Genomic DNA, 15,400 nt, shown 5'->3' with positions numbered 1-15,400 from the left:
AGCACACAGAATGGGGCCTTGTACATCTGAAAGTTCTGCTCATCATCCCAAGTCTGCATTACGATATGATCTTACTAGTCAGTACTTGTTTCTCTGGCCCAGAAGTGGCACTTCACACGCTCCAGCTCCATGAACACCACTAACAACTTGAACTGACTGAACTTTGAACTGACAGAACCTTCAACTGGTTCTCACGATGACCCACAGCAAACTGTCCTCCAAAAAATCATCATGTTCCCCACTGATTCAGTTCTTGCTGATCTGCAAATAACAGAGGATCATGCATCCTGTGCTTGCAATGCTTATGGCAATAGTGGAGAGCTGTGCAGGCTCCATGCTTCTGTCAGAGATGGCAAACAGTGAGGAGGGCTGTGCAGGTTTGTGGGATTTTGAAAAAGGTGCGATAATTATGGGATATAGATGACATTATAGGATGGAGACAGTTGTACACTGAAAAGTTGACCCCTTGCTTCCAGTCACCCCTGCATGACTCATTTTGACCCCACCATGCATTGCCAAAACATCTCAAAAAACAGTGTTCTGGACTGTAGCTGGTTGCACACTGGGTTACCTATCCATGGTGTATTGCACTGTGCATCAGTACAAATGCTCCTGGTGAGTACAAGCAATGCTTACAAATGGAGCCCAGTATGAACACTCACGAGTGATATACTAATTGCAACAGCTTTTTGCCAATGTAACTTGCGTCGACCAAAGTTTGTGATGTAGACATGTCAAGTAAGAGTCTTTCCAATGACTTCAATATGCTTTCAATCAGGCCATAAGTAAGAACACAGGAACAGCTTACAGCACCAGAGAAATTTTGCAATTAGCAGTGATCGTGATTTAAACCATCTGCATTGTATTTGGCAAACAGGTCTTGGGTTTTATCTATATATATGAAGTTTAGTCAAACTTCATTTTTCCAAACTTAGATTATCCAAAAACAAAACATCTAATAATTGAGGTCCTGATCCATGTGACGTCTCAGTTGCATTGAAAAATATCCTGCTTATTCGAAGCCCTGAATTACTGAAATTACTTTTCCTCAACTCATTCAGATAAAAAAAGTTTCATATTATGGGCAACATAGTTGAGGATTCTTTTATAACAAAAAATTCATATATCCATTGAAAAGTTTGAGAATCCCATAAGTCAGATTTTACTGGACATATGTCAGTGGATCAGATAACCTTCTCTTCTACCTTACATATAATATGCCCGTGTAACACCTATTACGTAAACATTTTTATATGCTGTGGTCAGCCAATTAGCTGAATTATGTTGTACTGTATTTTAAGAGGCCTGACATTGTTCTAAATTAACATATTTATTTCTCACTTGAATATGGAGACTTGGAATGGACTTCACTGGAATGGAACATACTTTTCTGGAGGGAAGAGAGAGTTGCTGGAGGCTATTTGAGTTACTGCAAAGTTCTAGAACATGGTGAGACAAACCTAGGATGAGACAAGGAGCAATGATAAGGAGCAAATCCTGTGGGTCCCAGGCACAAGAATCTGTTGTATTTTGGTTACACTGAGGATGGGTTAGGAATTGAGATGTACGGGGGTTTCACGTCCTCCTTTCAGCAAAGCCTAGCTCCATGGGATCTCTGCACACTGTCACAAGGGGAACTTGGTGTAAGCTGCCCTCTGTGTGTCTGTATGTTAATGGTTTTTGAATATGAGGGTCACAGCTGCTTCTTAAAAGTACAGTAGAGCAGGTTCAATGCTATTTTATATTAGCTTCCTTGGAGCCCATCTCCTTGTGAGATGTACATATCACACTTGAGAAAAAACACCATACCGGAGATTAATAGTCATGCTGCTTTTATATAGTCATGATCTCCCATAGCAATGAAAGAGAAAGGTATGGACCATTTAATTACCCTCCTCCATGCTATATGTACAGTTCTCATAGCTAACAAGCCTTTAATCATCGGGGCCAGCTACCTGGTTGTGACCCGAGGATGACTTTGAAAGTGACAGTTTACAGCATTCCAATAGACAGTAAAGGTCATATGTATTAAGGAGGAACTTACCATGGATAACGTAACCTGCAGCACACACCACTGTTTTCAGTGGGAAGGTTATTTACTGGGAAACAATGGTAAAACAAGATACTTCTTGTTAACGTTATTTACAGAGTATTTTGAGGAGCCAGATCAACACCTTGGGTGTTATAAATCATGAGGTGGCTTTGGACAGGGATGCTTTTCCCTGCATGACTCTGCTTCTCATGGAAAAGTACGGAGGCCCTCCCTCAAATTGGCCCATCTCTCAGGATCCACGGGAGGCCAAGCCCATCTGTGTGAAAAGGCTTTGTGCCACTGCACTGGCTCTGGCCCTAGTAGATCTTGATATTTCAAGGAAAAAGATGATATAGGCTCCTATATGGAAAAGGTAGATCGGGGTGAGCAAACTACAGCCCGTGGGCCACTTCCAGCCCATCAGACACTTTTATCCGGCCCTCGAGCTCCCACAGTGAGTGGGGTCGGAGGCTTGCTCTGCTCCATCTGCCTGGTGCTCGCCAGCCCCTGACTCACAATTCCCTTGATGAGCACCATCTTCCGGCATGCAGAGCCACACTGCACAGGCATTACTTCACCGTGCTGTTTCCGGGATCAGAACCCTGCCCCTAGGTGGCAGCCCCCCCCCCTCCGGCCCCGTGCCAGTATGCTCAATCCCTTCCCAGTGTCCTATGGCCCCACCCTCAAAAGCCTTGAAACCGCCCAGGGGCTGAACCCATCCTAGATAGGGTGCCTTCGCCCGTGGCTGATATGGCTACCTAAGTGTCACTGCCAGCAGGGCCCCTAGGAGTCCCTGGTACTGCCCCTGTAGAGCCCCCCCCCAGCTACACCCCATAGAAACCCCATTCCCCAGTGAGTATTCATGGCCTACCATACAATTTCCATAACCAAATGCAGCCCTCAGGCCAAGAAGTTTGCCCACCCTTGTGTTAGATGTATCATCTTTTCTACAAAAGGCTGGGGTACCAGAGAGGAAAAGAGTTGTTTTACTACCCCTGGTCTGCTCTATCTCCACCCCCTCTCCCAGCATAGCTCATGAACCATGCAGAGAATGTTTCAGTATGTTCAGGTGGTGGGAAGACAGTGCTGAAAAATAGCTGAGTCACTCCTCTGCATGGAAGGGAAGAGGCCCATGTGCAGAAAACTCCTCCATGAATGGAGTGGGGGAATAGAAGATCTACCCCCTATATTTGCACCATGAAATTCCATGCAGTGGCTATAGAAGCTTTGGGCCAAATGCTGAAGTCCATTATTAATTCATTATTTCTGTTATTCATTTCTGATTCAAACCCTGTTTGACATTACTCCAACCTAAGACAATTGGAGCTTTAGCTGAGCAAGAATTGAACGGAAACTGGATGGTTCTGTATAAATTGTGCGAGTCAGAGATGTATTTCATTGCTACATATTGGCATAGTTTGTAGAAAATTATGGCCTTCCATGATATTCCTAACAGAAAGCTTAACAGGATAATATATTTCAGGGCTAGATTTAAGGCAAACCAGAGCCCAAGCAGTACCATAACGTAAGGCACCCCATAGCTGCACTCCTTGGGCCTTGCTTCCTCACTGAAGCTTCATCCCCCCCACCTCTTCTGACATGGTGGTGGGGAGGCTTACTCACGTCCCATATTCAGTGGCAGCAGGATGGGGCAGCATTACTGTCATGCTCTGGGGTGCAATCCAGAACAAGTAAGGGGTTGTGTCACCACCTGCCCTGTAACCCTGGGTGTCTTAACTGCTCTGCTGCTGTGGCTCACAGCCTGGATACCAACAGCCAGCAGGCAAGCATAAAGTATCCTGAGTGACTGTGTGCTGTGCAGTGCTCTGCTCAGACCCCAGCAGTCTGCTTACAAAACAACAGCCCCCCCCATTCACTATCAACAGTTACTATATGCAGGGGTGACTCCAACACCTCCCAGTCCTGAATTTCCTGAAATCCATCTGCCCTCAAGTGTCCAGCCCTCTTCTGGAACATTTCAGAGAAATAATAAGGTTTGTTTGCTCCTTTACAGCTTATTAACTTAACTGGGGTAAACACACCCTTCCCTTCAAGCTCAGCACTAAGTTGGTTTATTGTAAAAATAAAACAAGCTTATTAACAAAAGTACATAGGTTAAGTGATACCAAGTAAAAGAAATAAAGTTAGAAAGGTTACAAACAAAAGTAAAAATATGCTTTGTAATGGCTAAGACTTAAAAAATTTCTTACCAATCTTTTGTTCCCAGAGAATTCAACCCACTGAGATGACAGACCCATCTTTCTCAGCTTGCAAGAGCTCTGACCTCTTGTGTCTGTCCAGTGTTGGATGCCAAAATGGCTTCTTTTCTCTCCTTATATTAGCTTCCCAAATTCACTGTTTTATCCTCAGACTCAGGATGATCTCATGTTGTTCTTCTTGTGGATTTCCTATCCCCCTGCTGATTCATATGTAAATGGGGTTTCCATTGCTTTTGATCACACCTTGTTTAATTTCATTGGAGACAGGTTGATAGGTCCCTTCCTTTCTGTCTGAGGAAAACCTGTTTCTCCCTGTGTTTGTCACAGACTTTAAAGCATAATATCATCCACTGTCCGTATTTCCTCATATAGTGTTAATACATAGATTTTACAATGATATTAATCACCAATGGGTCATTAGCTTACAGAAAGGACCTTATTCAATACACATTTGCTATACAATAATATTGTATACAATCAGTCGATTCAGTTACTTATCATTTGAGGTTCAGACCTCGGACTTTATAGCCCAAATGGTTTCTCTCTGTTGTTGGGGTATAGACACCATACTGTCTCCCCCACCACCAGCACCAATTTGTTTATCTTGTATGTAAACAGACCTTCATTGTCTCTGCCAGACAAGCAAATGAGCATTCCTTTGTTTAGGGCAGAATGGAGTTTTACACTACTTGCCAAACACATTTTAAGAACATAATTCTAGCACATATTTGTAACTCTTTGTACACACCCTCTACCTACATCATGCAAGAATATTAATAACCAGTGAGTTGTTAGTTTTCCAATGATATTTTACATGACACCTTTTAGATACAGATTATGATGACAGTGTGTTGGATGTAGTGAGTATGTCAGGCCTGACGAGCTGCTGTCACAGAGTAGTCAACAACAAATAGGCCTCTGAGTCACAGTTATCACTCTAGGAATGACATCAAGGGCTCCTTTTCCTCAGGAGCGTCAAAATCCCTCTTTTCCCCAAAAAGGTAGACAGCAGGCCTCTCAGTACTGCCAGCAACTGGAGTATATCTGCTTGGGTGAGTAGCCAGGCCTGTTGCTCTCATATCCTCCTGCATCTCAGAGTCTTCTGCTGGGATAGTATTGGGAAAGACTTTCAGAGCTGTGGATTTGAGTTAATACCCCACTTAGGTGAATGGATGTTATGTAATTCTAAAGCTATTGTTCTGGTTTCTCTGCATGTGTCACGTCATTGGTTATGCTTGAGTCACATTTTCAAACTTGTCTTTGCAACCATAAGGGCTAAACTTTTTTTTTTTTAAAGAAAGCTGAGATTCTGACACCATCGCACAACTAACTCCAAAAGCTGGGTCCCTAGGCATGAGCCTGTAGTGCCTATGCCTATGACTTATTCCAGCACTTATCTAAGCTCATGTTTTGTGCATGTACTTCAATCCCACTTGTAAGCATTGCCTTCCTTGTGCTATACTCTATTTGAATTTATTTATTTATTTTTCTTTTTTTGAAAGAAAATTCTGAAATTAATCATATTTTCTTTTGACATTTGTTGGGTCATACTTAAAAAGAGCAGCAGATTGATACTGTTCAAACAGTTATCCCCACAGAAACCTGTCTCTACAGAGAGGATTTGGAACTACAATAAAACAGGACTGTGTAGACAGATGGTCTTTATAACAGATACTGTACCTTTGCATTAACTTTTAGAAGAGTGGCATTTCAGAGACTGGCAATGTTCCAGAACCTGACATTGTTCCCCAATGTTTGGCATAAGTTCCTTTCTGTGTCTCGGACTGTTTAGCAATTAACTTTCACTCTACCTAAACAAAAATACATATTTTAATAATTACATATACATTATACCATTACTCACTTAGGTCTAACCACCCATTAATTTCTTTCTAGACAGAGTTATTTGTGCATGCCTTCAAGGATCAGCTGGTCAGAAGTGCCCTTTTAGCGCTATACACAGCCCGTCCAGGTTGTGTCCTCAAGAAGCCAACTGTGCCCAGAATCAGTGTGGAAGAGTGTGGTGATCCACAGGGTCAGAACCATCCATCTCAGATCAAACGGCAGAACTCTATACCTCATCATTCAGAATATGATGAAGAAGAGTGGGTAAGTAGCCTCAAAGTTCTTGCTTGAAACTCTATCAAAAAATCCACAGCTAAGTGTAGACAAACACAAGTCTTAATCTCCATGTCTCCTCTTATTAGAAAAAGAGAATTTAAAAACTTTAAATACAACTTTATTTTACAGATGCATAGATTCAATTTTTTTGATTCATTTGAATGCCAAGAATACTTTTCTAATGAAGTCTGACAAAAGTAACTTGAAAGAATTTTCTGATGAATAATTTGCTTGTGTGTGACTGCTTAGTTTGTGCATATAGCAGTGTTGGACGCGAACATCTTCATGACCAGATGGGAAAAAGCCATGCTGTGTGTTTACCTCAATCCTTTTTGTCATTTAAGTAGATATAAAGAGGACTAAAAAGGAATATGAAATCAAAGTGCAATTTTTTCCAAGAGTGAACATAAATAGTTTAAAAATGCATAAACTAACTATCAGTGAAGGGGAACTGTTTTCTCCGAGTCTGTTCTTAGAGGATATCTGAACTGCCATAAAAGACTCAAACATGGTTTTTAAACATCAACATTCTTAGCAGATCTTTCAATGATTTGTACAATTTATACAGCTGAGATTTTATGAATCCGTTATTTCAGTGGATGCTTTTATGATTGATCTTCTCCCTCAACACATTCCTCCCACATCTCCATTCTATTTCTCATCAGTTTCTTTGGTTCATTGCTGTGGTATCATGGATGCAAGTACTCCAACATATTAATCTTTGCTTTCAATAATTAATAATTAATCTTTGCTTGTGTGAGCTACAGTATCTTCACACCTGAACTAAAGTTCTGCTTATACCATGAATATGGAAAGAAGAATATTTTTCAGATAAAGAAAAGACAAAAAATGTGCTTTTTATTTTAAATGAAAGCTGAAATTTTCATGTAATAACGACTCTGGGAGCTGGAGCTTTAAGGAGAACAAATAATATTGCAAGACTTGCGATAAAATCATGAGTGTTGACGACATTGAAAAGATTAATAATTTTGTACAAGTTGAATCTTCGTTCATTTTAATATATTTGAAGTAACATAGATGCTACCTTGGTTTTATTTGCTTGTTGAAGCTGTATTTTATTTCTTTATAACATGAGTTACAGTCTCCTAACAGTTGTCTAAATCTCCAGCCCAGGGAAGCACTGAAGCACATGATTAATTTGAAATATGTAAGTATTCCCATTAAGGTAAACAGGATTTCTTGCATTCTTAAAGTTAAGCACGTGCTTAAGTGTTTTGTGAGATCAGGGCCTAAATTATCCTCTCATTAGCTTTCCATTCTCTGTTTTAATGGAAAGCTGATGGCATATATTATCTTAGTTTTAATTACTGAACTCTTGTCAACATGGTGGAAATAGAAACCTCTGAGCAAGTGCTTGGAAAGTGTAAAAAAAAATGCTTAGTCTAATCTGCAATTTAGTTATGCAATAACATTTCTTTGAATATTTGTTTGGAAATTAGAAAACAATTAAACCTCAAAGGAATATTGTGCTTTCTGTGACTCTGTATGCCATGTGCAGTATTCTTCAGCTTTGTGTTAGTGAAGATACATTCTGCTTTTCTTTCACTATATCAAAGCAACCAGAAGCTTCTTGCAGCTGGGATTCTAAGTTTAGTTTGTCTGAAATCTAAAATAATGATGTCATACAAAATTCTTAAATTGACCCAGGTCTTGCTACTTTAAATAATTGCTTAATTTTTTAATTTTTTTTACAATACTGGTAATTTATTTTTACAAGCATCTGGTATCATGAGTTCTAGGCCCAACTTTAAAAAAAGGCAAAAAAAATTTCTTTTTAAGGAGTAACTTCCAACTTTCTATTTTGATATTCTGTTCTTCACTTTGAGTGGGCAAGGATATCTGAGCAACTGAATTATTATTACTCTTGACTAATTTGTGTATCATACAAAAAAATTATATTTAAAAAGAATGCAAATGCAGATTTCTAGTAACTTATGAAACTGCTATATTCCTTCAGACGCATACGCCCATTAGGCTAAAAGTTAATGTACAAACTAAACCCCTTTGAAAAATAGCTTTTTGTATTTCTGTTCTTTGTTGATTATTTATATCTGGTAAGAGGTTTTTCTTTGCCTTTTTGAGCATACATTTCTAATCAACTTAATGCAGGTCCTATTTCTGCAACTGTATCCAAATTGGTGGATCCATTGGGGTTCTGTAGTGAAGCAGGGATCTTGCTATGCTGATCCTGTTGCAGGATCAGGGCCCTGAGCAGCAGTGCTATAATACACCTTTCTGTCTGGATGTCAAATACAAACATTAATGCCAGACGGTTGAGAGCAGTATTGATTGAGCTATTTATACTGGTGTAATTATAAGCACTATGCTTAGGTAGTACCAAAGCATTACTACTTGAAAAATATTTAACCTGATAGTTAACAGATTGCCTCTGGATAGTTACTTCCTTCTCTGCTTGCCAGCTGCTTCTGCTATCCCAGAACCTCCTTCCAGGGAGGGAAAAAAATGTCATGTCATGCATAATGCAAGAGTGGGTGGGCAGACTGACACTTGGAGGTGTTTCTGCTCTACATTTCTGACTGACTAGTTAACATGGTTGGTGTTACAATGCTATTTGTGTAGTAATAATAAAAAAAATACAATGACTAGAACAAGCTGACTTTTTTCCCAGTTAAAACTGCACTTCTAGAAGATTACATATCAAAATATTTATAAAAGAAATTAGTATACCAAAAATTATGCAATTGAATGTTGACAGTGGAAAGTAAACAGTATTTTGTATATAATCATTTTATTTTTGATAGTATTTTAACTAGTATGCTAATACTGTTGTGCAATATTTGAATATACTGTAATTCCTGTGTGAAATATTCTCCCACCCGCAATAGCCTATTTCCCAGTGGTCTCCAACCCTTTTACACACAAGATCACTTTTTGAATTTAAGTTCAACCCAGGATCTACCCTACCCCTCTCACTCCATCCCCCCCCCCTTTCTCTGTTGCTGGCTCTCCCTCACTCTCACTGACTTTTACCGGGCTGGGGCAGGAGGTTGGGGTTCGGGAGGGGGTGCGGGCTCTGGGATGGGGCTGAGGGATTTGATGTGTGGAAGGGAGCTCCGGGCTGAGCCTGGGGCAGGGGGTTGGGGTGCAGGAGGGGGTGAAGGGTGCAAGCTCTGGGAGGGAGTTTGGATGCAGGAGGGGGCTCCAGGCTGGGCCAGTGTTGGGTGTTCAGGAGGGGGTACAGGGTGCTGGCTCTGGGCTATTATAATAATAAAGTGTAGGTGTGTGTTTTGTAAAAAATATATATATATATAAATATAAATATATACATGCACATTTTCATAATTAATATAAAACCTCATTATATCATAATGACAGCAGATTTATCACATTAGCAGATTTTATGTTACAAGCACTAATAGCTGATTACACTGACTGATTAACCTATATGTAACTCATATTCAAATGTGTCATTGATTTCTCTTTGAAATCACATCTCTCAGTGAAGCGTTTGTGTTCCTTTTTAGCTGCCACCACTTTCATGTACATGTAATGGATGCTATATAATACATGCAGTACTAGTACTAAACACATGTACTATACTTCACTTATCACAAATCTACTTCATGTTCTGCATATCTCTAAATTTAGAAACTTATGCATAAATCAGGATTATTTTACAGTATTAGGTAAACTTTCCCACTATCTGTTATACAATCTATGATTAATTGGACATCGTTTAAGATTTCATAGAATCATATGTTATCAGTGTTGGAAGGGACCTTGGGAGGTCATCTAGTCCAATCCCCTGCTCAAAGCAGGACCAATCCCCAACTAAATCATCCCAACCAGGGCTTTCTCAAGCCTGACTTTAAAAACCTCAAAGAAAGGAGATTCCAGCACCTCCCTAGGTAACTCATTCCAGTGCTTTACCACGCTCCTAGTGAAAAAGCTTTTCCTAATATCCAACCTAAACCTCCCCCACTGCAACTTGAGACCATTATTCTTCGTTCTGTCATCTGGTACCAGTGAGAACAGTCTAGATCCATCCTCTTTGGAATCCCCTTTCGGGTAATTGAAAGCAGCTGTCAAATCCCCTCTCATTCTTCTCTTCTGCAGACTACATAATCCCAGTTCCCTCAGCCTCTCCTCATAAGTCATGTGCTCCAGCCTCCTAGTTATTTTTGTTGCCCTTTGCTGGACTCTTTCCAATTTTTCCACATCCTTCTTATAGTGTGGGGCCCAAGTACTCCAGATGAGGCCTCACCAATGTCGAATAAAGGGGAATGATCACATCCCTCAATCTGCTGGCAATACTCATACAACCCAAAATGCCTTTAGCCTTCTTGGCAACAAGGGCACACGTTGTGGGTTCAAATTGGAAGTGGCTAGCAAATTCTTTGTTATATAGTAAGTGTCTCATTAAAAGACCCTGGAAAACCAGGGAATTGCCAACCATTAAGAACTATACACATAAGTACTGAAATATTGTAGCAACTTCTGAAAATGCAATACATTCTACAGCAGAATTATATGATGTGAAGTATGGTGATACACAATGCAGAATAGATATTAGATTAATAAGACGTTTGCCTCAGTAGAAGTTCTGGCACAAATACAGCCTCTTGTATCTCCATCCAGCTTCCATTTGTTTACATTTGTCTAACCATAGTATTGTTTTTGAGTCTAAATTCTCCTTCTCCCACACATGTCTGAATCTTCCCGTCCCGCACCTCCACAGCATTGCCCATATGTGATGTTGCTTTCATTGTCTCTGCTTAAGTCCTCCTGCTTACCCTCTTCTTTAACTTTGTCTTGTAAAACTCCATTCTCGTGCCTCCCACCACAGAAACACACAGTACACTTCTGGGCACTACATCACACATATATAGAAGAATGATCGCATCACTCACCCTCTTTCTCCTCAAACAATTCCATTTATTTCAGTTCAAATGACTCATTTTAATTTTAAAGTGTGAATGAAGTCATTCCAAGCTCTATTATTAGACTTGTCTCACAATTTCTGTCTCCTTATCTGGCTCTGGCCTCTTTTCTGTCCTTCCATGCAATCCCACTAGTGTGGATCTAAGAGCCTTCTCTTCTGCAGCTTCTGACACCTGCAGGAGCCTTCCTGTAGCTCTCCAGCATAGTGATTCTAGTCTGTCTCATTCCAAATGACTTGACCTTATCTTTTCATCTGTGCTTATATCTCTTGATTTCACTCCCCCTCTATTATTTCTGCAGTTTTGTTATGTCTGGTTAACTCTGTAAAGTATCATGGGTTGCAATTTGTATGGAAGATGATGTACAAAATGAAATTGCATTAGATGCTGAATGTGGCATATAGACAGGCTGCTAATATTGGTGTACCTCTCTCATTTTTATGTTTGCTTATTCAGCATAGGACTCATTTTAGCAAATGGAGGGTTCAGTAAATGGGCACGTCCTTTTGATAAAGCTGCACGTGCAAACCATGGTGTTGCAAACAAAGAGCCGATCCTACAAGGTAATGAACACCCTCACCTCCCATCGCAGTCAGTTAATCCGATGCGAGGATGCTCAGAACCTCACAGGATTGAACCTATAGTGGACAACTTTGCATGCAACTGCACATGCAATGTGGGCATATTTAGGAGATTTTAGACCTTGGTTTTGGAGAATGTGAAGTGAATGACAAATGTAGTGTTTTCAGTGCCTTAAAAAAATCAGTTCCCAATTCAATTATTTACACCAAAGAAACGGGCAATGGAAAAAATGTTCTTGAAATGATGTTATGCTGTGTAAAGATGTTAAGTTACATAATTAGTAGACACTTAATCTTACTTTACACTTCAGTAATTCTACTGTAGACAGTATTAAGAAGCCAGTGGTCTACTAATATCTCTCTCTATGCTTCTTTCAATAATGAGTAGTGATACTGATGCTCTTTTCAGGATAGGGTGTGGACCAATGTGGGGAAGAGTTTAAACTGCATTATTGCAATGGTGGACAGACTGCTTGAAAAAGAAGACAGCAGCAGTGGCATTAAGGAAAGTGAAAATGACCCTTCATCTGCAGTTTGCATATCATCTCATACAAGTGGTAAGAAACCTATTTTTTTATGATTGACTGGGTAAATAAAATGAAAAAGTCACAATAAAAATGAGATAGAAAGAGTGAATAATGTTTTTGATTAAAGTGTTGATAGTATGGTTTTGCACATTCCTGGCCTTGAATGACAGAAAGCTGTTTATCAAATTGCATCTCAGTTGTGCACTCAAAAACTGCTCAAGTTTTTGTGCTACATAAAAGCCTCCTTGAAAGAACAATGTGTTCTTTTGAAGTCTCTGACATAATTTAATCTATTTTAGGTTTTTCTTGAAAATACCATTCAGAAAAAGACTCAAGAGCATACATTAACCTTAAGGAAATTTTAACACACACTTTCAAAATGTCTTTTGCTCATAAATCCTTTGCTGGTTCCAAAATCAAATAATTTTTTAAAGATAAAGTTGCTTCTCTTTTGTGAATGCAGCAGTTTCTGCAGAGCTAGATATTAGGTAGAGGGTGATTTAACAAAATGCTGTGGAGAAAATTCTCTCAGATCCACCTGGTGATTCTTGGCTCCATTATTCTGCTCTTCCTAAATGCCTGGATTTCTAAGTGTTTTCATTTGCAGAGAGAGTGAAATATTGAAGTCAAGATCTGCAGTATAAATCTGAGATGAGAATCTTGTGTTGTGTATGTTGCAATGAATGTAAAAGTGCTTCTTTGAAGGTGTATGGTATTCCAAGACTGAAGGAAAGGGTCTTGGAAGCAGAACCAAATTCTGGGCTGCAAGCTGCTAGAAAATCTACTCTTCCTTTTATTTAGTGGGACAGTGCATGATTTGGGTTCCATGTTTTATTTTATCCTGTAATTACTTCTTTGTGTGTTTCCCACATTTTCATGACTTGGTTTTAGATCAACAATATTTAAATTATTAGAAATTTTATAAGATTTGTTCATTTAATTAGTTAAAGCTATTATTCCATTCCATTTGTGTACTGATGCTAGGATTTTAGCCGTAGCCCTAATTTTAATGCAGCTGGAAGGAAGAGCTGGCCTTACCATGAGGCAAACTGAGGTGGCTGGCTCAGGTGCCAGACTCTGAGGAGTGCCACTAGGACCCAGAGCGTAGAAAATTGTGTCTGTTGCTGGTGTATATGTATTCTCTCTGCTCTAGATACACAGAGATGGTGGAATGCTGTGCTGGAGAAAGGAGGGCACAAGAGACAACAGGCAGGCAGGAGAAAAGGTGAGAGGGAATAACAGAAAGCAGCAGGAGCTGCAGGGAGAGAGGAGGAGCCTCTTTGTACCTCTCTAGCACTCCCAGAAGCCTGATTAACTAATTAACACCAGCTTCTCAGGGAGCTTCCTGTTTCTTCCTGCTTCCCTGAACCCACTTGAGGAGAACAGGCAGTCAACTGAAGTAGTAGGAGCCAGTTAGGCCTTAAGACACTGATATCTTCCCTCACTCAGGCCCTACTACCAGCCAGCTTATTTGTCCCCTTCAATTGAGTGTTGAGAGCCACTATAGCTGGCACAGAACAGCAGTCATGAGTGAAAGAAGAAAACGCCCCTCTGGGGCAGCATTCAGAAAAAGAAAGAAAGCAAAGGAAGCTTTTCTATCTAAGCAGGAAGGAGCTCTCCTGAGATACATAGATAAAAATGTTCACGGTGAGCCTTCTGGCCCCAGTGAGGATGTGAGTGTTGAGGAAATGCCTGATCTTCCAGTTAGAGTGCAGGTAACCTGGCGGCTACAGCAGCATCCATATCTCCATCTCAAATGGATGTAACCATGCACATTCCTGAAGAAAAGTGTAGATCTGAGAAGAGTGTGATCGAGGCGCAAGAAACAGCTGCTGCTGAGGTTAGTTCCTTAAGTCTAGATGATCCAGGATTGTGGACCTACTTGAGCAGTAGTCTGAGGGACTTCCTTGTACTGCATGGGTCACAGCAAGTGAAAAACTTCATGTTCCCCAAAGACAATGAAAATAGAAGTTTCTATCCAACACATTACTGGCGTGAAATCCCCAATGATGACAAAGTGCACAGGCCATGGCTTATGTACTCAAAAACCCAGAATGCTGCATACCGTTTTTGTTGCAAACTCTTCCAGTCTAATGTTCCACCCACATTGGGTTCTACAGGAACAAAGGACTGGAAAAATCTGGCTAGAAATCTGGCATGCCATGAGAAGGCAGCAAATCACCAGAGAGCATTTCAGATGTGGAAAGAGCTTGAGATCAGACTAAGGTTAAAAGCTACCATAGATGATCAGCATCAAGAGAAGATTGCATCTGAGTCTCTTCACTGGCAAAATGTTCTGAAAAGGCTCGTTGCCATTGTGAGAATGCTTGCTACCCAAAACCTAGCACTACGTGACACTTCAGATCAGCTATATGTCCCAAACAATGGAAACTTCCTTAAAATTGTGGAGCTGATGGCTGAGTTTGATGCTGTACTCCAGGAGCATCTAAGAAGAGTCACCACCCAAGAAATGTATACATGCCACTACCTTGAAAAACAATTCAAAATGAGATCGTACAGTTACTGGCAACAAAAGTCGAACGGAAGATTGTGGCAGATCTGAAGTCAGCAAGATCTGAAGTCTGTTGTTCTGGCCTGCACACCTGATATCAGCCATACGGAACAAATGGCTTTAATGGTGCATTTTGTAACAACAACAGAACCTAGTGAAAATGTCCCTGCAGTGGTGACTGTCAGAGACCATTTTCCAGAATTTATTGACATTGATGATACTACAGGAGTTGGTCTGACAAATGTGCTTCTTAAAAAGCTGGAAGATACGGGAATTGCAATAGCTGACATGAGAGGTCAGGGCTACGATAATGGTGCCAACATGAGAGGAAAGAACAGACGAGTGCAGACACGTATCTGAGAGTTAAATCCTAGAGCTTTTTTTGTCTCATTCATTGAACTTGGCAGTCAGTAATACAGCATCAATTTCTAGTGAGGCTGTTGAATTTTTTAATGTAATTCAAAGCATCTATGTATTTTTCTCTGC

The 15,400-nt window shown here is 40.3% G+C and overlaps 1 protein-coding gene across 1 annotated transcript in view; it reads left to right on the top strand.

The window, feature by feature from the left end:
- The window catches only part of INPP4B (inositol polyphosphate-4-phosphatase type II B), a 521,268-nt gene that overhangs the window by 412,287 nt on the left and 93,581 nt on the right, over positions 1 to 15,400 (top strand). The window contains 2 exon segments of the mRNA XM_043513204.1: positions 6,148 to 6,360; positions 12,285 to 12,432. Coding sequence (XP_043369139.1) covers positions 6,148 to 6,360; positions 12,285 to 12,432 — 361 coding nt within the window.

Source organism: Dermochelys coriacea, chromosome 4 (assembly GCF_009764565.3).
Source record: "Dermochelys coriacea isolate rDerCor1 chromosome 4, rDerCor1.pri.v4, whole genome shotgun sequence".
Taxonomy (NCBI): domain Eukaryota; kingdom Metazoa; phylum Chordata; order Testudines; family Dermochelyidae; genus Dermochelys; species Dermochelys coriacea.
The sequence above is the reverse complement of the archived record's forward strand: the minus strand, read 5'-3'. Positions and strand labels throughout refer to the sequence as shown.